We start from the raw sequence: 21,017 nt of genomic DNA, 5'->3' as shown, positions 1-21,017 counted from the left end.
GTGCTCTTTATTTCTGAAAAAGACGGGCAATTGTCCTCTATTTTCCGCCGGGAAATCGGGGCTCTTTGGCTGACATGGTTGCTTAACGGAGCGCTATTTTGACAGGCGCGCTTTTTTGTTATGGAACGCTGCACGCATTGCTGGGTGGGGGTGGAACGTGCACGGCTTCTTTTTTTCTAGTCGGGGGAAGGACCCAACTTCCCAAGGGGACCGGGCCAAGCAGAAAGAGCCATCGAAAGCAGGGGGGGTGATGGTTGCCAAAAGCAGAGGTCAAGGCAATTGTGGTGACTTTTGACTGGCCCGAGCTCTCTTTCCACTTCAGACTTCAGACATTCAACCATTGTCGCGGTCACGCGTCACCAATGGTCTTTTTCCTGAGTTCCTGCACTCTGCCATTGCCACTCTCGATTTGCCGACCGCTTTCGCTTTCTACCTACCTAGGTAAGGTACGTTTCTTTTTGGTCAGCCAAACTTATTTTTGATTGGCTCGACTTTCCAGTTTCCTCCCCGCCACTAAGTGTTCATGCAATTGCAAGGGGAGTCCCGTAAATCAACCCCTCTGCCGATTCACATGACTTGGGCACCTCGTGGAAATTCAGATCGAGGAAAAGGTCCCATCTGCGACTCATAATCTGGGGTAACGGCCTTTCTCAAAAGATTTTGACAGCCCAGGAAGCTAGATTCACGGCGCAATTCGCCCCTGGTAATGAGCTGGCCGGCCTCTAAAGCCCAAGGTAGATCTGACGCGACATGGATCATTACGTTAGACCTGAGTGATCTGCCGATTGAGTTGGTCGGCAGGTCGTGTCACGTAACGAAACTGGTATGATGAGGACACTCGCGCCTACTTTTCTGTGGGCTTTATCCATTACCATGCACCAAGGGGCAATGACCATCAAAGTTAGGTGATGCATTACTTTTCATGACCAGCGATCTGTCGTATCAGTCACTACTGCGACGCCTCGTAGGGCGCTAATATACAAGAGGGTCACCCATTCAGCCCTCCCCAAGCAAGCCAATATGCAACCCTGCTTTACTTTCCTAAACGCCGATGCCATGCAGCATGCAACATGAATCCGTATCATCGTGCTGTTATACCATGCCCAAATTCAAAGCTTGGCCAAAACTCGCTTTCGTCAAGTCGTGGGTACCCGGGCTCGTTGCCAATTCTCGCACCCCCCACAGAAAACGCACGCACAATCGTCGACGCCCTTCCGCTCCTGTCGGTACGGTAGGGCAAAAAAAGCCTTAATCGAAGACAACTTTCTTTATCCTGTCATCCTATGTCATCATGGAGTCTTCCATGCCCATGTCATCCTCGATACTCTCGATGGCGTCCTTGATCGATTGACTGGCCTACTCAGACTGTTAGCTCAAATGTCTGCTTTGCTGTCTTGACTGGGTAACCTTACCTTTGGATCTAAAGCGAGAGCATTGCTGAAAGCGCGCACCGCCATCTGCTTTTCATTCAGGCTTCTGTACAGCTTGCCAAGAAGGAAGTGCACCATGGCTTCATCAGGGGCCACGTCCTTCAGAATGAGCAACTCTTTCTCCGCGAGATCTATCTTGCCCAGACTCATCAGTGCGCGTGCTTTTTTGTACCGTACTATGGGTGCACGCGGTGCCAGGTCTGTCGCTTTGGTGTAAAATTGCAGCGCGGCTATCATTTGCTTTTGCCTTTCCAGGATCGCTCCGATACGGCAAATGAGGACAGCATTGGTCGGGTTAATATCGGATGCCGTGTGAAAGTGAACGTAGGCCTTTTCGTAGTTGCCGAGTTTCTCAAAGACCTGGCCAATGCCATAGTACGCGTTGTAGTGACGTCGATCCGCCGTGACAGCCTTGCGGAAGGCGCTGAGAGCCTTTTCGTACTCTTCGTTGGCGACGTGCTCGTGGCCTTGAAGCGTGAAGGCATATGCAAACTTGGGGTTCAGCTGCGTCGCTCGCTTAAAGCAGCGCAAAGCCATTTCATGCTCCCTTGCCAATGACCAAGCATTGCCGAGAGCGCACCAGGCTTGAGGGGATGTCCAGTCGGCGTCCACCAGCTCGTGAGCCAAGAAGGACAAGTCCGTCTCCCGCTTGAGATGCCACAGAATCGTCGAGTAGATTTCCATGTCGTCCATCCGCGTCGGCGCCACCACACGCAGCTTTCTGAAGTACTTCTCGGCGTCTTTGTACGAACCCTGTTCGTGATGCGCTCGGCCCATTTGCGCCAACACCCAAGGTGTATCTTGCTGGCTCCTTGGCAGGGAAGCATAGAATTGCAGCGCCTCCTGACATCGGAACGCTTTGAGTGAGTAGTACCCAGAGGCGAATTTCTTGAGCAGCTCCATGACCCATCTCAAAGCTTCCTCGATTCTGACGTTGTCGAGTTCGTGTGAGGCAGCTTTCGGTACTGCGTGCTGCACCGCGTGAGGCTCTCTCACACGGGTGGTCTCGGCATGATCAACATCCATGCCACCATCCTCAACCGGCTTGCGATTGCCGCTCACGACCCTGCCAACACTGGAGCCACTAGAGCCAGGTCGCATTATCCGTGAGATCTGGGGCCTAGCCTTCTTCAGCTCACGAGTTGCTGCGGCGCCGATGGTAGCGGCACCGGAATTCGCTTTAGCAATTGAGGGTTTGTTAAACATGTTAAGCCTGGCACTTCTCCGTTGTGCAGGTGCGTTGGCTTCTTCCGTGTGTTGCCTAGATACCGGATGGCCCGAAACCGTCCTCTTCCGCTCCGTGGGTGCCATGGTCGACCGCAGAGTTCCGGTCCCAGTGTCGGAATGCAGCTCGACTGAGTCCTTGTCTTGGCTTCTGGTACTTCTTTTGGCACCTAGTTTGTAACTGACCTTCGGTGGGGCTTCGAAAAGGCTGGGATCCACGGCTTGGGCTGTTCTTGTCCTCCGTGGCGGCGCTTGCGGTGGCTCCGCAGCGTTGAAAGCTGAACGCATTGTAGGGACCTCTGGCATAGAAACTGGCCCGGTAGGTGTTTCCATGAGGTCGAGTTCACCGTTGCTCGTGGACGGTGGGGCTAGCCTAGATCTTGCTGCTGTGATTTTTGACATGAAATCATTCTCCTCTGCTTCCGCGGAGAAGAGATTGGCACTATAAGGCATATCCTGATATGTGGAGGATCGATGGAGGTTGAATGGGTCAGATGAGTCCGCTGTTGATCGAATCGGTGGCCGTTTGGGCTCAAAGGAGTTTGCCGAGCTCTCCTTTGGCTCCTGGGGCAACACTCCCTGCTCCTGTTCAAAACAATGAACCAGCGGATCGGTGACCTGGAAAATGTTTGGTACGCGCAACTTTACCCCCATGTCGCTGAGTGCCTGGAAGGCATCCCACATGAAAGGGTTGACTCTCACTGCAGTCTCGAAACACTCGATTGCCCGTCGCTTGTCGTCGTACGCTCGATATAGCTTGCCCAGCAGACACAGGACCGCGGCTTCGTCTGGGTAGAGCGAGCGGGTCGAGGTGGTGTGCTTGCCCATGTTCGTCTTGCCGATCCATTTCTCTCGTGCTTTTTCTAGGGCATTGATGCCGTCTTTGTATCGTTCCATTTTGACGCATGCGTGCGCAAATACCCAGGCAGCGCCCAGATTCGTTCCACGGGAAGCTGATGGCCTGCTGACTTCGAAAGCAGTTCGATGGTCACCGAGACGGAGGTGGCATAGAGCCAGGAGATGGGCAGACTCGCTCGACTTGGGATCTTGGGCGCTTAGCCTCTCGGCGAAAAAGAGGGCGTTCTCGTAGGCGTTGTTGTCGACATGGTAGTACACTACCTGCCGCAGCAGCCCTGTTATGGCGGCACTCGTGGGCGCCATTCTCGGTGGGTGTTGGAAAAGAGGTGGGCGGTTCGGTGGAGGAGGGTTAACGTCCACGGCAGTTTATGGCCATGGGATCTCGCGGGTGGTGCAGCAACTGTTGAATTTGAAGGCTAGAAATCGCGGTCCTCGGTAGCGTCCCGATGCACTGGACGTGCAGCTTTGGTCGGGAAGCGTTGTTCGGGCTCTGTCGAGCTTGGGTATAGGATTTTGTGCAGGCGCAAAAAGTTGCGTCCGTGAATTTCGAGGTGGGCGTTCGCGCAGAGCCTGAGGCCGAGAGCAGCAAGGGTGCTGGAAGCGCGTTGGTGTCGACAGATGATTGAGGATTAACAATTAAAGAGCAGCAGAAGGCGAAAGTGCAAGGTCGAATTGAACCGGTAAATGCTGCAAAAGGCGACGGCGAGGTTCGTGAGGTCGTAGAAGTGGTTCAATGGGCAGTTTGCGGATTGTTGCCTGTCGGAGCGAAGAAGGCGTTCGTTGCGTGGTGGGTCCCCGTGGATTGTTGTTTGGGTTCGGCAACAGGCGGGCAGCGAGTGAACTCAGTCAAAGTGCTCTTTGCAGCAACACAAGACAAACTTCGCGGTCCATCTGACTGACTAAACAGAGCGCACCAAAAAGAAAGCAAAACGGGCGCAACGAGAACGCAGCGAGATGGGCACGGCAAAAGACTCCCCAGGGAACGAGTGAAGTGGAAGTGAATAGGATGGAGGGGAGGATGATGGGGGGTTGCTGTCTAGAGGGAAACAGCCAGGCGGGAGGCGGGTGACGGACGAGACTGAGAGTGAGCGAAGTGAGAATTCTCCGTAGCTCGTCAGATCAACAGACGTCAGGCCAGATCAGCCGTGCACTCTGCGTGGGATGGCAGGAGGGAAGGGGAGAGAGATAGAGATGGTCGTGAAGGTGTCACTTTAGGTCTAGATCCAAGGCCATCTTGCGGCTTGCCATTGTGTGCATGTCCAGTCAGCGTCTCTTGCTCCCAGTTTGTACGATGGTGTGTTGACCTGACTGCGGCGTTTCCTTCCTTAGGTCGCGCTTGGTGTGGTGACACTACAAAGCTGATTGGCTCATACGATACCTCAGCGACCGCCGTCGTCTTTGCCCAGCAACCCGACCAGATGAAGCGCCTACTAAGTACCTTATGGAGTATCTAAGGTAGGAAAGGTACTTCACCAACCCCCCTGCCGCCAGCCCCCCACCCGTCCTGTGTCCGAGTCGCTGTCGCAGTCGCAACGCCTCCCCCGTGCCTTCCCCTTGCGCCAGAGACATCTACCCGCCACTTCTCGCTTCCATTCCCGGGAATCCACTTCTCGCCGTCTGCCCGTTCCATTGGGTCCAGCCGCGCCTGAGCCACACTATCAGCCATCCGCCTTAACTGCTTCTCTGGAATTTCGTCACTTTGATCCTTTCAGCCTCAATTCCAACCAGGTCGCAACCTGTCTTTTTACTCCCAGGAACGTTGGACCCCACTTTCGAATACCGACATTATTAACTTAATTGACTTGACCTCACTCACGTTCTCGAGGCCTCTTATCGTCATAATCCCTTACTCCGTACCTTGCATTCAACTTCGTACCCTACGAAACAACCCTCAGCACCTCCACCATGGCGCAAAAGGCAAAGAAGGACAGGGCCAAATCCAACGCCACCACCTTGAACAACCTCCACATCGGTTCCGCCGTTATCAACGTCGCCTTTCTCATCTTCTACTTCATCTTCAAGTCCCGATCTATCTTCTGGTTCATCTTGCTCTCCTCTCCCGCCCTGATCTGCGAGTACGTTCTTGAGAAATCTGGACGTCCCAAGTATGACGTGGGAGGAGGCCTCAAGACCTCTGGCGAGGACTTGGCCGCCGCGGGCTTGACCGAGTACATGTTTGACGTCGTATGGGTGACTTGGGCCTCCGTCGTTCTCGTCATCTTATTCGGCAACTGGGGTTGGTTCCTGTGGCTCGCCGTGCCCGCCTACGGCGCATACGCTGGCTACGGCTTGCTCGGAGCTGGCAAGCGTATGGCACAGATGGGCGCTGCGAACAGCGATGAGCCTGCCCCGCCCGCCAACAGAAGGCAGCGTCGAGCCGCATAGTCAAAGTCACATCTTGTGCTGCCTAGGACTTGAGCGCTACGAGCCAGATTATCTGTTTTATTCTATCGAGAATGCAGCGACTAGGTCTATCTGTGCCAGGATTGCTCCTCAGACCACTTCTTGATGACTTCCGGGTCGACGTCTCGCACCAGCACGTGGATGTGCTCCAAGGCCCGGACGCTCTGAAGAGCGACCCAATTCTTGAACCAGATAACCCTGTCTTCTCCGACATCGCCAAGAGTTTTGACAAAGTACCTGTCAATGAAATCCTGGACAGTGCGCCTGCTCTCTGCTGTCATATCTCCGGTCTCAGGGTCCGTAGGGATGATGGTGCGCGACCAAACCACGATATGGGTGATGCCTGGGTCAAGTCCATACGGCCAGTCGTTGACGAGAACCCGGTAATCGGAAGGATCCTCAAAAGGCACGATGGATTTGGGAGTAAAAGGTGGTTCGCCCCAGGGTTTGGGCAGGCGGTTGGTGAGAAGGAACTTGGTCATGGAGCCGTACTCGGCCTTGGTCTCGGCCGTCCATTTCATGTATCGACGAAGGTCTGACGGCTTTCGCTTCAAAACCTCGAGCTTATTTGTCGCTGGTGTCTAATTAGATCTTCGAAACAGAATATCTATGAAAGACGCAACGCAAACGCGCTTACCAATGATCTCCTTGAGCTCCTCCCAGCCATGCTTCTTAAACTCCTCATCTGTCTGTGAGAGGACCCACTTATCAACGTCTGTGAGCGGGAAAGGTGCCTCTTCAACTGTAACCTCACCCATGTTGAGTATTTAGCTTGAGTAAATAGGTAAGCTATATGGCCGGCTTGTAATGGGTGTTGGGGCGAGTGAGTGAGGCCTTTTCGGAAGATAGGATGCAGTCGTTTTCAAGGACGGGAGTAAGGATAAGCGTGTCACGAAGTTGAATAGTTGGCGGTAAGTGACGGCTGTCTGGTGCGGGCGGCCCCCGAACAGCGGAAGATCAGCGGTCCGATTTCCTCTTTGGGATACGACGAGCTACCATGGTAGGGCAGAGCGACAGCTTCCACCCCAAAGTTCATCCCATTTCTCGACCATTGATGATGCTGCTCCCGGTTTTCCGGTCTCTCTGCACTGTGTCACTAACACAAAGAAAGAGCTGGGAAGAAAGTCACCAGGCACCGATAGCTCGCCGAGGTATCGACGGGTGCTAGTACTGTAAGGGATCCGTGCATCTTAGGGACCTGACTGAACCAAGTGTTGACTGCCTCTGCACGAGGAAGCAGGTACCTTGTAATAGGGCCTTGACCTGAGCAATCCTTCCAGACCTCATTTAGACATTCTCGTTGCGTTGGGAAACAGTCGAATGCTCGTGGTTGTTGCCGAATGTTGAGTGGAAGGCGTGTCTGGCATTGATCGGGCAACTTGGACCCTGGTTCGGCAAGCAAGTCTTCTAGCGATCTTCAAGAACGGGGAACCCTATTTCAACTTTTGGCCCAACCCCAATTCCAACCACCTCGCGAACAAGACGACGAAAGTCTGGCATCACTCGAAATAACGTGTTATTCTACGCATGCACAAAGTCTTGAGATAATCACATCGAGCACCAACCCAACATGGATAACTCGACAGAAGCCGCCTTTGCGCATCCTTACTACCCAGTCACGGCTGCCCTACCGCACTATGTCGCCAACAAGAACTCCGTTGTCAGCTTGCTCGTATTCTTCGGGAGCATAATATCCTTCGTCGTCGTTACGGCCGTCGCGGGTGCTAGAAATACCTATCCTCAGCTGAAAGCCTCGGACCAGCTTACCGTGGCTTGGTTTGCTCTTTGTGAGTGGTGCTCAGAACATTGCTCGCCCAACCCTGGCTAATCGCTTCATTCACGCAGGCGGTTTCCTCCACTGTTTCTTCGAAGGTGTGTTCGCGATTCTGCGGTTTCTCTCAGTCCAAATCTAACGTTTCCACAGGATACTTCATCCTCAACCACAAGAGCCTTGCCAGTGACCAAAGTCTCTTCGGCCAGCTGTGGAAGGAGTATGCACTCTCCGACTCTCGCTACCTGACCTCCGATCCATTTATGCTCTGTGTTGAGTCCTTCACAGTAGTAAGTCGCGCTGCTTCTTGGTATTTTGAAAGAGCCCGATGTTGACCAAGATTCCAGCTCGTATGGGGCCCCCTCTGCTGGGCCATTGTCATACGCCAAGCGGAACCAGTTGCGTTACCCTTCAGATTATCATGAGTGTCGGGCACCTGTACGGCGTCGTGCTCTACTACTCAACCAGCTTGATCGAGCTCTACTCCAACGGAGTATCGCACAGCAGACCCGAGTTCCTGTACTTCTGGGTCTACTACATTGGTTTCAATGCTCCGTGGGTCGTTGTGCCTGCGAGTAAGTCAATATTTCTTCACCCCTCGTTCTTCTGTTATTTTCTGACGCCGTTCTGCCCTAGCTATTCTCTACCAAACCACGGTCCACATCAAGAGGCACCTCACAGACCGTGCGGATGTGGTGGCCAAGCTGAACAGGATTGATGGCATTATGGGCGACAAATCTTGGCAGACATACGTGCCCAAGGACGAGGAGAAGAAGACGAACTAGCTTTATGGTAGCTGGATAAATGGTGGTTTAGTTATGCTGAACGGTCTTCGTGGTGAGTAGACACATGTCACCACGAGGCTGATCCAATAGAAATATGTTCATCATCGTTCGATGACCACCGTCAGGCAGGCTGACACTCCTTCTCCATATGATTTTTTTCTTTCTCGAACATGGCTGGAACCAATCGAGCGCGTCTTGCAGCATATCCAGTCGCCATGTTGCACAGCCGCGCTCCTAGTGAGTGGAGTCAGCTATCCGAATTGGTAGTCATAGAACGCACTTGAATAGCGATGCTGAAGAAGTAACATGCTCGTGATGTATATAAAGGGGAGAAAATGTCTAGACATGAGGGAGATGAGAACACTCAACATCCTCACATTCAAGCATCTCATCCACAATCTTGTCATACTTCACAATGCAATCCTTCAACTCTCTTCTCACTGCCCTTGCCGCGACAGCAGTTTGGGCAACCTGTCTCCCATCATCCCATGGGTGCCCTGCCTTCCCGCCGTCCATGATTACCTTCTCTGCCGGCTTCGAACAGCCACAGCCACCTCTGATCAAACCAGATTACCAGGCTAGTTTTGTTCAGCATAAATGGTAACTTTTTCCCGACCGGTAACAACGTTACATTCTTTTTAATCGCGAGAGCTAGGAATGCGAACCTGTCACACATCACGACTGGCTACATCGATAACTTCCCTTCCGGAGCTTTTGTCCGCGTGGGCGAAGCCTACGAGGGTCAGATTTCGTGGTCGTCGTTCGACTATTCCAACGTTAGCGAGTCGGGGCTAGTGGACAACACGTTGACGACATATGGATGGAACTCCACCACCCCGAGCGTGTGGAGGGGTTATGTGAACTCGAATTTTCCTATTTTTCGGGATGATATTCTCGTCGAAGCTGGAGCCGTCTATGAAGGACTGATACGGCGAGATTTTGTGCCGTCGCCTGTTGCCGCGGTAAGAGACCTCTGCCATATTGATTTCTTTTCCGTGAACCGTCGGGTTGACCATTTGTTTAGTGGAGTATCATGTACCAGGGTGCCATTCCCGTGACGGTTTACGTCAATGAGTGCAATATCGTCGTTGGCTACGACTACTTTGCCCCCGACCTACGAACCCGGGTGATCATGGAGTTCTTCAATATTCAGGCAAAGTGAGATTGAACCACATTTATCCGGGGCTTCGACATTCGCGTCATGTACAGTCGGCTTGCTGTACTTTACATTAATCCGGCAACTTTTTTCTTTGGCGCAGAGATGCTCCTGCTCGGTGCATTTAATAAATGTTAGATGTCGTCCCATGCCCTTTCCGCGTGCTGGTATTCCCACAGTTCCTGTAAATCCCTCTTGATCCTTCCCGAAACTGCGAACCCTTTTGTTGCTATTCTGTCAAGCAATCTCATAATCTCATCCTTTTGTAAAGACTGGCTTGTATTTGCTCCGGCCATTCGGAGAGGGAACAAAAGTAACACGCCCGGCATGTTAGAACGTTCGAGTATGTGATCTGACAGACCTACCACAGCGTTCACATGTGCCTCAATCTCGTGTGCTGCTAGCGAGGGGATGTCTTGCCCCTCCCAACATGCGTAAAAGGTATAGTTTTTACACAAAAACAATTGGAGAGCATGGTTGTTTGATATAGCCAGCATGCAATATGGATCATTGTGACTATGACGCGGTGTCATTTGGTCGTGGCAGCTGCGAAGTCGCTGCTGGAAACACCGACCTCGCTCAGCAAGAGCGTGTATCGCCGGGTGCCCAGGTCGTAGTGTGTCCGAAACTGACTCGATACGGTCGAAGAACCTATCCATGTTTTGAGCTTCGATTCAGATTTAATAAGAATGAGGCTTACTTACGCTTTACTAAAGGAAGAGATCTCGATCAGGAGGTCGAAGATTGTCTCTACTTGACTTCCCGGGTTTGCGACAAGCTCTCGTCGAGACTTTAACCACGGCTCCTGCGACAAGAACGTATTTTCGCCGTACAGAATCGCTCGGTTTGCTTCTAGCGACCTAAATGCTCCAAAGAGTCTCTTATCAAGTTGACACGACCGACTCGTTGCTGCTATGCTCTGGATGATTCTAGCCGTCCCGTAGAGCATGTGTTTAGCCCACATGTCTCCAGAAGTTTCAGTCATTAACTTTGACTACCAATCAGTAAACACGACTCGAAAAAGAGCAAACAATGACTAGAGTATGTCACCTCGAATAGCCCGAGAAGCAGTGTACACCAGAGAACTCCACCGCAGCGGAACGCGTCTGATACCTGCAGTCGAGCTCGAAGCGTCTTCATGGCTTCCCCGTAGGACAGAAAGGCAACGGTGTAAGGTGACTGCTGATAACGAGAGGACCTAACAGTTGCTCGTCTGCTGGCTTCGAGTGCGCCGATCGCTGTCACTACTTGCACGAGTGGCAAGCATGTTTGGGTCAGGGGTAAGAGGTCGGCAGCCAGGCCGTTGAACTCGTCTGTGAATAGACAACGCTTCATGAATAGATCAAAATAGTCAAGGTAGAGGATATCGCTGTGTAAGTTGACTTGTGTCAGCAGTCTAGCGACTTGCATGCCTTCTTCAGAGGACTCGGGGTTGATGAAGTGCACTTCGGTCGTAGATGTAGCCTGAGGCAGGCAACTTTTCTTGGTTCGAGTGCAGTACTCGCAGGGAGGACCTCCTTGACACTTATTTATGATTGTTATGTGCGAGTTCGAGTAACGCCATGTGCGAGAATGGATCCTTCATAGGTACTTACCTTGATGCGCCTTCTAGCGCATGGCTGACAACGCGTCCGTCTCCTGCGGTGATCCAGCGGACCGACCTCACGCTTGATCTTCATTTGAGTGTGCCGGCATAGATGTTCATGTGTCAAAGTAGAGTTCCATCTCTCGAGGGCGGAAATCGAACAGGAGACGCACAATATAGTAGTGCTCTCGCTGGTCTGCGGTTCTAGATGTCTCGGGAGTGGTCACTGGTGTCAGTGCGAGCTTACACGTAAGCTCCACTGCCACCTCGTACTACCTTAGGTACCTAGTAGGCAGCCTTACTCGATTTAGAAGTAATTGAGCGCAGTGGAGCCTCTGCAGCGCCGGAAAGCGCAACAGCTGATCTGTCTAAGTGATCGAATATACTCATAACGCTGCGAGACAGATATGGTTGAAACTTATTTACTGTTTATTACCCACTACCCATTCGCTTTCACCATATGATCGACTGGGCATATGCGACCCAAGCCGGCGCTAGCATGATAATTGGAGAAACATAGTACGTACTTGAAAGTTGGAGAAGCCAAAACCCCCACCGGCCACCACCACCAAAACCCACCACATCCGCCCACACTTTCCATCGTCACCAACCACGACAAAACGACGATAGCTTCACAAAACACAACTTCAAAAAACATACAACACCAGGTATTCGCTGGTCGTCACCGACCCAACTACTAATCCGGCCCTCATTGGCTTGTCTATGGGAGAGCGGACGGGATCCCGAATTTTCCAATGGGTATGGTCGTATGTGGTAGTCTGTCAAGAGGAGGGAGCTCTTGAAGCTCAGAGTTAGGTGATGCTCATTCGATTCAGCGCCACTTGACGCTATTTCTAGATTGGTCCCGGCTCTCAACTAAGGCTCATACTTCTGAGTTGACTTTCAACCTCGGTAATCTACTCACAGGTGGTGACGCTTCTTCCTATGGGACTCTGAGTCGTGGTTGAAGACCCATCTGCCGCTGGGGTGGGGAAAATGCCGCCGTGGTGTTGTCAACACACATGACACCCTTGCTTGGAGGCACAACTCACGGCAGATGGAAGCGGCATTCGATGAACATAGAAACATCAAATTCAGTCGTCTTGGATTATCGGCAAGTCGTCGAAGAGCTTTCTTCAAGGAGACGCGTCACGAGTGGAATGCTCTGCACGTCTCGGGGTTCACCTCTCTATGGCTTATTCCAGTAGATGGAGGACCAACGCTATAGCAGATCGATGGTAGGCTTGAGGAGAACTCCTAGTATACAGCCAGACATTTGCGCTACACTTTCATGAGGCCCAGAGTGCTCTAACGTATTGGTCCAAGCCGAGAGATGGTATGGGCATGTAGACAGGAAACGATGGCTTCAGCGTAGTGACAATATAGACATTGCAAACCCGATATCCTAAGCTATCTTCAAGTCTCCAAGACTTTGCACCAAGTTGTGAACATAATCCATGGTATTCTCGTCATACACCGTACCTCGGGTCTTGTCAAACGGCCCGCCACTTGGGCCAGCCGTGTTCAACTCGACTTGTGACTTATCCAGCATCAGCTGAGCGAGCATCCAAAACTCCTTTGCGTGGCGTATGAAACCCAGCCGTCGCCACATTTCGTCGCACAGCGGGAGACCGGGTGAATTTTCAACAACCCAGCTGTCGGCCTGCTCGTAGAGCGAGATCCATCGGTTCAGCCCCATCTGAAGGTGCCACGACCCGCTGTTGGGCGCGAGAGATACCTCGTAGTGGAATCCGAGGGTGTGTAATGCTAAGTTATATCGCGTAAGCATCTGCCCTCGTTTGCGTGTAAACAACACCTGAAGTGCCATTGAAAGGAAAGACTCAATTGAAGTAAGGTACATACCAGTGATGGCCGTGAACAGGTTCAGCATGCTGAGACCCGCTAGGCCTTGGCAAGTTTCTTCGTCGCTGAGGTGGTTGTTGCACATGGCCTCGACGAGATCGACGACCCGCATCTGAGCTTGTCTCGGTTCGCTCGAGGTCCAATTATGTAGGATGACGAAGCACTCTTCTTGAGAGGACGCTTGGAAGCAGGAGTCGGGACAGACGAGACTCATTCTCATCTCTGCGACGACGAGTCTCGGAGGCGAGTTGTGGAAGATGACAAACGCACCATCGAGTAGGAAGATGTAGGTCCCTGTTCTTTTTGTCGTACATCAGACTCTGCTTGCCTTCTTGGGAGCTCCATGCATCCTATGTGGTAAACTCACCGAATAAGCATCTCCAGTAATATGAACCTTTTCCAGCTGAAAGTGGAGGAATCTTCAACCGGCAGCTTATGACGAGTAAGATCATCCAAACCAAAGTCTCTTGCTGCCTGACAGAAGGGCGGTTAGCTGGTAACGGGTGGACTATTGTGCAAGATTTGGATCTGACTTACATCCAAGACAACAGCGTACCTATTCCTCCGAATACGACGTTTACTCGGTTTCACACCCTCCCAATACTGTATCAGACAAACCAAGTAGGCAGCTTGAATCGCTTCGAGGCGCCTATAGACCGCGTCATCGTCACATGAGACGGAATCGTCAACAGTGATAGACTCGTCAAGAAGAGCCTCGTCGAGGAAGGCGAGTTCCTCTACACTGTTGAACCAGATGTTGGCGTTCGCGCGGACGCTCGGCGACGGAGAGAGACATGCTCCCAGGACGGCCATGGCAGCGATGAGCAAGGGTGATGCATTGAAGGTCGAGAAGGACGGTTTGTGAATGATGGGGCAGTTGGGATACCAACACGACCAGAACAGCTCGAGGTTGTCTTGCAGTCTTTGAGGGGAGAAGAAGTTGTGGCAGGAAAATTCGATGGAGCCGGACCAGGAGATGTTGATTTTGCTGCCTCTTGGTTTGCTGATGGTGATGTCTTTAAGCATTGCGACAATCTTGGACGTCACGTTAAGAGACTCCTCCACTTGGAACCTGGAGAGTTGATCGTCAGGCCGGTTATTAAGGCTGTATTGGGATTCGGTCGAGAGCGAGACAGAAGGGGTCTGGCTACTGCGCCATGATATCTCAGTTTCTGCGGTTAGGGGAAATACCGAGCGCAAGTAGTTGTCCCAACTGCGACCATCGCACCTCAGGTTTGGTCTCCGGATCTGCTGGAGTAGTGACTGTCGTTCTTGGAGCGAGCCACATTCAAAGGATTGCGCCAGACCCGCGAACTTGGTAAACCTTTTCATGTAATTAAAGTGATATTTGGTCGTGTTATGTGTCCGGGTCTCGTATGGGAAGTCGAATGTAGAGTAGACCAGGTCAGGAATGAGCAAGTCGGACGGCTCCTCAGCATGATAATGGAAGGGATCATCTAGGCCTAACTCGTTGGTTAGAGGCTCGTCTAGATATGTATCTAGAATGCCGCCTTCAGTCGCAGGCATGTAAAATAGGCCGTCGCTGGAAGCGCGCGCATCGAGTGGTGCGATTGGGGCTGGAGATTCTTGGGCCATGGCTCGTTCCGTCAGAGCACCCGATCTAACATCGCCGTGGATTTTGTCTATCATAGGTGATGTATCCTGGTGTGTATCATGCGCAGCTGAACTATGATTCTCATCGTTGGCAATCTGTGCTGTATACGTGCAAGGCCTGTTGTCCTTTAGACAAGTTCGACATGGCCACTGAGAGCTGCAAGCTCGCTTCCGATGGCTGCAACGATCGCAGGCTGTCTTCTTCTTGCCTCTGGTGTTTTGAGTAAGCTGCGGAATCTCTACATCGGCCCGAAGCCTCTCTTTGCAGGCCTTGAAATGACGCTTGAGAACGTCTCTGTTCCGAGAGCAATTGGGCTTTAGTATAGTCGTTCCTCTACACGAAATAGGCTTACTTGCCTGCGCCCGAAAGATTGCGAACAGAAATGGCAGTTGAATGGGCGATTGGTACTGTCTGTGGCGGAACCTAAACGTCAGAATTTCCATTGATCGAGCGTGGATTATGGGAGATTGGGCTTATATACGCATCACTTCGTGGCGTTGAAGATGTTCGAGACGTGTGAACTTTCGGTCGCACACTTGGCATGTGATGCCAGAGGTAGCAGAAGAAGACAGCGTTCTGGAAGCCATGACTGATAAAATTATCAGTGTCGGGGATCATGGGGCGCCGAATAGACACTACGCGTGGGTGATCGGGGGTGATGGCTCTTCAAGGCAACATGTTCATGAAATACCGTTTGCTTCCCCAGACATTCCCCAATGTGGATCTGCGGGGAACCGCGCCTTGCCGGGAGGATCGGCAGAGAGGGGGCGTGAAGGGCCGGCTATTTCTGGCCACACTGTCTTTCGAGTGTGTATCTTTATTTCGGCACCTCACCTGAGTTATGTTTCTTCGACATGAGCAGCATGAGTTTGGCCAGAGACTCGAATGCAAGGCTTTTGATCTGTTTCTTGTGCCTAACTTCAGTTGTTTGATACCACTACTTCATGCGATGCCTATGTATGGGCTGATCTGGAGGATCCTCATTGTCCGAGTGAATCTATTTTCCCACCGAAAGCTAAATACTAGTCACCGATCTAGATCAATGTCTACGCTGTACGCGTACCCAGAAGTTCCTCTGAAAAGCAAACCATTGCGTCTTTGTTTGCCAGGGGCGGTCCAGATCCACTAAAGAAGCATCAAACCTACGAAAGAACTGCGCTATGAAATTGTGCATTTCAACCGTGGCCAAGTTCTTCCCTACGCAGCTTCTGCTTCCCATGCCGAACTGTAGTTGCGTTAGCCACCTTTTGCTGCCCTCTCTGATTGCTACATAGGGAGGAGATTCGGACGTGTTCTTACCGTTGTTAAATGGGAGTTCCAATACTTGATCTTTTCTTCATGGTTTGCATCAGTCGCAATCCATCTCTCAGGCTTCCACTCATCGGCGTCTGGGCCAAATATTTCCATCGACCTGTTCATCGAAGCGGGACTTATGCCACAGACCGTGCCTTCCGGCACTACCACTTCATCTAGTTGCAAGCCTCCGGGACCAACCATGCGGGGAAGTTGATACTGAATGGAAGGGTGCAGTCTCGTACTCTCTTTGATGACGGCAGATAGGAACGGCAGTTTAGACGACTCTAAGAACTCGATGTCTCGCCCTGTCTTCTCAAGTCCCAGAGAGCAATACGCTTCATCGATCTCTGCCTGGAGCCGAACGATCGCTTCGGGATGAAGAAGAAGCGAGCCCAGCGCGGAAAGAATGCCAATGGTCGTCGTATCTGCTCCAGCACCCAGGATATTGACACCTTCCATCATCACATCGCCTTTCGTAACCGGCTGCCCTGTCATGTCCTTGGCGTCGATGAAGAGCTGCAACATGTCTCGCCGTTGAGAACCGAGGCCATCGCGGTAGCGCTCGTCAACGCGGACTTCGAGCCAGTCCACAAATTTGGAGAAAGCCTGGAGTCGTTCGCCGCCAAACGACCTAAGGGCCCACTGCGCTATGCGGTTGTTGAACCACGTCATTTGAAGTGACATGTTGCCCATGTTTGCCATGAGCCAGAAGCCGTCGTGGATTGACCGGATGATGCCGTCAACATCCTTTCCCTTCTCTATGAAACCGATAGGGCCTCCCAAAGCTAGGCTGCCAACCACGTCAAAGGCGAAGTAGTTTGCCCACTCGTCCATGCGAACCGGAACATTCCTATCGGCAAACTCTCCCATTCTCTGCCACATGGAGTTTGCAACATCTTGTATCAAGGGCTCCATGAATTGAATGGCCGTCATGGAGTACCCGGACGAGACGCGAGACCTCAGATGCCGATGAGTCTTGATGTCCCTGACGGCGAAGAAACTCATACTCATGTTGGGAACGGTCCAAGTGTCGTACCATTTGCTCTGTGATCCACAGTCAGATAACAGACTTCACATATTGGCAAGCTTCTGGTTGGGGCTCGGGTTCCTGACCTTGACAACTTTCTGACCATGGCCGTATAGTGCTTTCAGACCGGCTTCATCGACAATGCTCAACTCGTTTGGGGCAATTCGGACGACTTTCCCGTACTTCCGGTGCAACAGGACGACATCTTGGTGCCATGTCCCTCGGAAGTACTTGTGGGATCTCCAGGCCTCGCTGAAACGGGCCAGCCATGGCCCTGGGACACTGCTGAGAGGATGGAAAAACACGGTATATATGGTCGAAGAGAACCAGAGGAGTAGAACAACCGCAAACACCATCACATAACTCCAACTACCCATAATGTCCTTCGCAGAGGACATATAACCATCACGTGGTAGGCTCAGAGACTGTGTCGAAAACAAGTTCATTGTTTTTGCTGCGTGGATAGTACTGATCAGATTTGGAAATATAAGCTCACATGGGTGAGTCCGTTTGATACCAAGATAGAGGCTTCCTTTGACAACTCCGTAATACTGCTGCGCGAATACACCATAAACTTATATGGAAGATTCACCCTGGGCAGTACTCTCAACTGGATATGGTTGATCAGCCATAGTGGCTTTCCTGAAAGCATGTTGTATAGGAACGTATCGCCAGGGGATTAGTGCGAGATTCAAAGCGTTCCCCGTGGGATGTGGAGTTTGCCGGCAAGCTCAATGGAGAGACATCGGAGCAAACTCCACACCCCACGGGGAACGCTTTGGATCTCGCACCCCATTTTTTCAATCGATGGACGCCAACCGCAAGAGGCTTCGTTGACTGAACTGGCAGCGACAAACATGGTGGTGAGAGCTTACCGGTGCCCCGCACTCGGAGATAGTTTCACTTACACGAGCAGTAGAGCGGCGGTTTCGATGCGGAGTTGTGTGGGGAAAATCCCGAGAGGGTGTGCTGCATCGGCAGGCTCATGACCTCGGCCCCGGGATTGGGGCGGATGTTGTAACCGCAGGTAGGACTTGAAGCACTTGAAGTATGTTCAATCTGTAACTATAAGACAACATGAACGCGTTGTGGTACCATGAGTGATAGCGTTACTACTAAGCTCTTTCTTCCTTGCTTTGATACCAATTCATCGCGCCACGCACCAACAAGCGATCTTACAGCACTTGCTGGCCGGATACTTCGGCGACATACAAAATGCCGTTCCCTCAACCACGCCGTCTTCCTCCCGGCTGGAATGCCAATGACTTTGAGCATTTCGTCGAGTCCGTAGTCCCAATCGTAGGGGCAGAGAACCTCGACATCATCTCGGCAGACAAGGAGCTGGCCGACGGAGACTACGTCAACCCATGCAAGTCCCACGACATGCACGCCGTCTACGAGAGAGACTTTTTCGTGTCGTGCGCCATCGTCAATCCCAGGTCTGTCCCCGAAGTCCAAGATGTGATGCGGCTTTGCAACCAGCTGCAGATGCCCGTCTGGCCCTTTTCCATTGGCCGCAACACGGGATACGGCGGCGCAGCACCGCGAGTTCCAGGCAGTCTCGGCATAGAACTCGGAAAGCATCTGAATAAGGTCCTCGAGGTAAATGTCGATGGGGCGTACGCTCTTGTCGAGCCTGGGGTTACCTTTGCTGGTCTATATGAGCATCTTGTCAAGACTGGCCTCAGCAAACACTTGTGGCTAGATGTGAGTTCTTCTTTTGCAAGGATTATGAAATCGTATTTCTGACTATGGATTTAGGTACCTGATCTTGGAGGCGGCTCAATTATTGGTAGCAATCACGGCTTGCTTACTTATAGTCCTTGACTGACGTACATAGGGAACACTCTTGAGAGAGGTGTCGGTTACAGTAAGCGTTGAGTGTTGGCCTTAATCCTGTCCCAGACTTTGTAGGCTGATCACTTTGGAAATCTTACAGCGCCTTACGGAGGTAAGATTTAGTCTTAGGTCTGTTGCACTCAGTTGATCATATCTCTGACGTTCAACAGATCACTTCATGATGCATTGCGGTATGGAGGTCATTCTCCCCGACGGCACCCTCATCCGCACTGGCATGGGAGCGCTTCCGGACCCGTCTTCAGGAAATTCAGACCTTCCGCCCCATGAACAGAAGGCAAATTCTGCTTGGCAGCTGTTCAACTATGGATTTGGCCCTTACAACGACGGAATCTTTTCCCAGAGCAGCCTTGGCATCGTTGTCAAAATGGGAGTGTGGGTCAGTCAACCATATCTTTCTCCTCAGTGGCCTGACCTTTGGCCAAGGGTACAAGTGCTAACAGTAACCGTGAAAGTTGATGCCGAATCCTGGGGGATATCAAGCCTACATGATCATATTCCCTCGCGAGGATGACCTGTCAGAAATCGTGGATATTATAAGACCGTTGCGCCTAGTAAGTTGAACATTTCCGTCTCTCTATGAATTGATCGACTTACGGAGACTGACGAGAATCAATGCCCACAGCAAACAGTCATTCAAAACGTGCCCACCATTCGCCATTTACTTCTGGACGCCGCCGTAGCTGGGAATAAGGCTTCTTACACGAACAAGACCGAACCACTATCCGATGAAGACCTTGATGCGATCGCAGCCAGACTGAATCTTGGTCGCTGGAACTTCTATGGTGCTGTCTATGTAAAGAACCTCTTTAAGATCATTTCGGGCGCTGTTTGCAGAAACAATGGCTAATTCCCATCGCCATAGGGCCCGGAGCCTGTGCGGAAATTCTTTCTCGATACCATCAAGTCCGCTTTCCTAAAGGTTCCCGGCTCAAAGTTCTTTCTTGCGGAGGATCGAGATGAGCCATACAGCGTCTTGAAGACAAGGGAGAAGACCTTGAGAGGCGTTCCTTCCCTGGACGAGCTTCGATGGGTGAGGTATGTGGCTTGTCAACATCCTGGCATATCTTGCCTATCCTGACCTTGATATCACCACTCAATGTTGTCCACTTGACTGATCATTGTTGTACTAGCTGGCTACCAAACGGCGCGCATTTATTCTTTTCGCCCATCACAAAAATTTCTGGGACGGACGCCAAGCTCCAATACGAGGTCACAAAGCGCAGGTTCGCAGAGGCTGGGCTCGACTTCATTGGCACCTTCACCATTGGTATGCGAGAAATGCGTTAGTAGCCCTCTATTACTCCAAGCAGCCTCGGGACCATGACACTGAGATATTTGGCAGACCACATTGTGTGCATTGTCTTCAACCGCGAAGACCCTCAGCAGCGCTTGAAAGCGCGATGGCTGATCCGGCAACTGATCCAGGACTGTGCGGAACGTGGTTGGGGCGAGTACAGAACACATCTAGCGTTGATGGACCAGATCGCAAACACGTATAACTTCAACAACAATGCCCAGATGAAGCTAAATGAAACAATCAAGAATGCGCTGGATCCGAACGGCATTCTCGCTCCTGGCAAGAACGGAATTTGGCCAAAGAGATACGACAAATGGGAATGGGCGCTTCGAGATGATGAAGCGGAAAGATCATCTAGTGGTGGTACCCGGTTTATAAAGAGTCACTTGTAGTAATGTTGCAATCGTAGTTGAGGGCTGCTAGATATCATTTGAGATACAGATGGCCACACCCGTTGACTTCATCTTGTGGACGTCGGGAAGCAGCTGGCCACTCCGGGCCCGCAAATGGCCAGTCCGCGGGTGTCAGAGACCTGACCCAGGCCCACCAAAGCCGTTGCGGCACCTTTGAGACTGGCTGAGGACATGTACACCCGTGTCTTCGAAGTCCAGACCGAAGGCGCCGTCCCCCGTTCCAGTACCCACTTATGCGGGGTAAATGTGCCGTCACGGAAGCTGATGTCGGTCCCCCGCTTCTTACCCCTCCACCCATCTTTCTCACGACCCAAGGTAAAATAAGGCAACCTGAAAGCCTGCCATCAGCCACCAACTCACTCGCGTGCATCGAGCATATCGTTCCTCGTAGCGAAAAGGATGCTGGCATCATTTTTCATTGCCATTTCTGGTAT

The 21,017-nt window shown here is 51.8% G+C and overlaps 7 protein-coding genes across 7 annotated transcripts; 3 read left to right on the top strand and 4 right to left on the bottom strand.

Moving 5' to 3' along the window:
* Nucleotides 1-935: 935 nt before the first annotated feature.
* HER10_EVM0013416 (tetratricopeptide) lies at nt 936-4,745 on the bottom strand. Its single transcript, XM_035482775.1, has 2 exons — nt 1,413-4,745; nt 936-1,356 (listed from the first exon to the last, which is right to left on the bottom strand). Exons 1-2 carry the CDS (start codon nt 3,813-3,815, stop codon nt 1,282-1,284), a joined length of 2,478 nt encoding a protein of 825 aa, XP_035336757.1. The 5' UTR covers nt 3,816-4,745; the 3' UTR covers nt 936-1,281.
* A 489-nt stretch (nt 4,746-5,234) lies between these two features.
* HER10_EVM0001650 (uncharacterized protein) lies at nt 5,235-6,779 on the bottom strand. The gene is made up of 2 exons (XM_035471392.1): nt 6,553-6,779; nt 5,235-6,489 (listed from the first exon to the last, which is right to left on the bottom strand). The coding sequence occupies exons 1-2, from the start codon at nt 6,671-6,673 to the stop codon at nt 5,984-5,986; spliced, it is 627 nt and encodes a 208-aa protein (XP_035335670.1). The 5' UTR covers nt 6,674-6,779; the 3' UTR covers nt 5,235-5,983.
* On the top strand, nt 5,418-5,897 carry HER10_EVM0012613 (uncharacterized protein; the record flags this gene model as incomplete). The annotated part of the gene is made up of 1 exon (XM_035482006.1): nt 5,418-5,897. One exon carries the CDS (start codon nt 5,418-5,420, stop codon nt 5,895-5,897), a length of 480 nt encoding a protein of 159 aa, XP_035336683.1.
* A 706-nt stretch (nt 6,780-7,485) lies between the features above and the next one.
* On the top strand, nt 7,486-8,471 carry HER10_EVM0007773 (emopamil binding protein; the record flags this gene model as incomplete). Its single annotated transcript, XM_035477318.1, has 5 exons — nt 7,486-7,702; nt 7,761-7,787; nt 7,840-7,976; nt 8,027-8,261; nt 8,323-8,471. 5 exons carry the CDS (start codon nt 7,486-7,488, stop codon nt 8,469-8,471), a joined length of 765 nt encoding a protein of 254 aa, XP_035336246.1.
* A 4,146-nt stretch (nt 8,472-12,617) lies between these two features.
* HER10_EVM0003162 (uncharacterized protein) lies at nt 12,618-14,101 on the bottom strand (the record flags this gene model as incomplete). The annotated part of the gene is made up of 3 exons (XM_035472847.1): nt 12,618-12,979; nt 13,076-13,369; nt 13,669-14,101. 3 exons carry the CDS (start codon nt 14,099-14,101, stop codon nt 12,618-12,620), a joined length of 1,089 nt encoding a protein of 362 aa, XP_035335816.1.
* Nucleotides 14,102-15,729: 1,628 nt separating this feature from the next.
* Nucleotides 15,730-17,459, bottom strand: HER10_EVM0009195 (uncharacterized protein; the record flags this gene model as incomplete). Its single annotated transcript, XM_035478691.1, has 3 exons — nt 15,730-15,915; nt 15,990-17,030; nt 17,154-17,459. The coding sequence occupies 3 exons, from the start codon at nt 17,457-17,459 to the stop codon at nt 15,730-15,732; spliced, it is 1,533 nt and encodes a 510-aa protein (XP_035336364.1).
* Nucleotides 17,460-18,228: 769 nt separating this feature from the next.
* Nucleotides 18,229-20,562, top strand: HER10_EVM0003836 (vanillyl-alcohol oxidase; the record flags this gene model as incomplete). Its single annotated transcript, XM_035473499.1, has 8 exons — nt 18,229-18,720; nt 18,775-18,832; nt 19,023-19,249; nt 19,326-19,424; nt 19,496-19,666; nt 19,736-19,908; nt 20,004-20,155; nt 20,216-20,562. The coding sequence occupies 8 exons, from the start codon at nt 18,229-18,231 to the stop codon at nt 20,560-20,562; spliced, it is 1,719 nt and encodes a 572-aa protein (XP_035335869.1).
* Between the last annotated feature and the right edge of the window lie 455 nt (nt 20,563-21,017).

The sequence above is a fragment of the Colletotrichum scovillei genome, assembly GCF_011075155.1.
Source record: "Colletotrichum scovillei strain TJNH1 chromosome Unknown Contig00003, whole genome shotgun sequence".
Classification (NCBI taxonomy): Eukaryota; Fungi; Ascomycota; class Sordariomycetes; order Glomerellales; family Glomerellaceae; genus Colletotrichum; species Colletotrichum scovillei.
The sequence above is the reverse complement of the archived record's forward strand: the minus strand, read 5'-3'. Positions and strand labels throughout refer to the sequence as shown.

Bases quoted from the DNA above. Each gene is read 5' to 3' on its own strand.
- HER10_EVM0013416 (XM_035482775.1), bottom strand. From the start codon at position 3,815: ATGGCGCCCACGAGTGCCGCCATAACAGGGCTGCTGCGGCAGGTAGTG. The intron at 1,357-1,412 runs GTAAGGTTACCC...CAGTCTGAGTAG, and splicing joins CTCTCGCTTTAGATCCAAAG to GCCAGTCAATCGATCAAGGA.
- HER10_EVM0001650 (XM_035471392.1), bottom strand. From the start codon at position 6,673: ATGGGTGAGGTTACAGTTGAAGAGGCACCTTTCCCGCTCACAGACGTT. The intron at 6,490-6,552 runs GTAAGCGCGTTT...ATTAGACACCAG, and splicing joins GGAGCTCAAGGAGATCATTG to CGACAAATAAGCTCGAGGTT.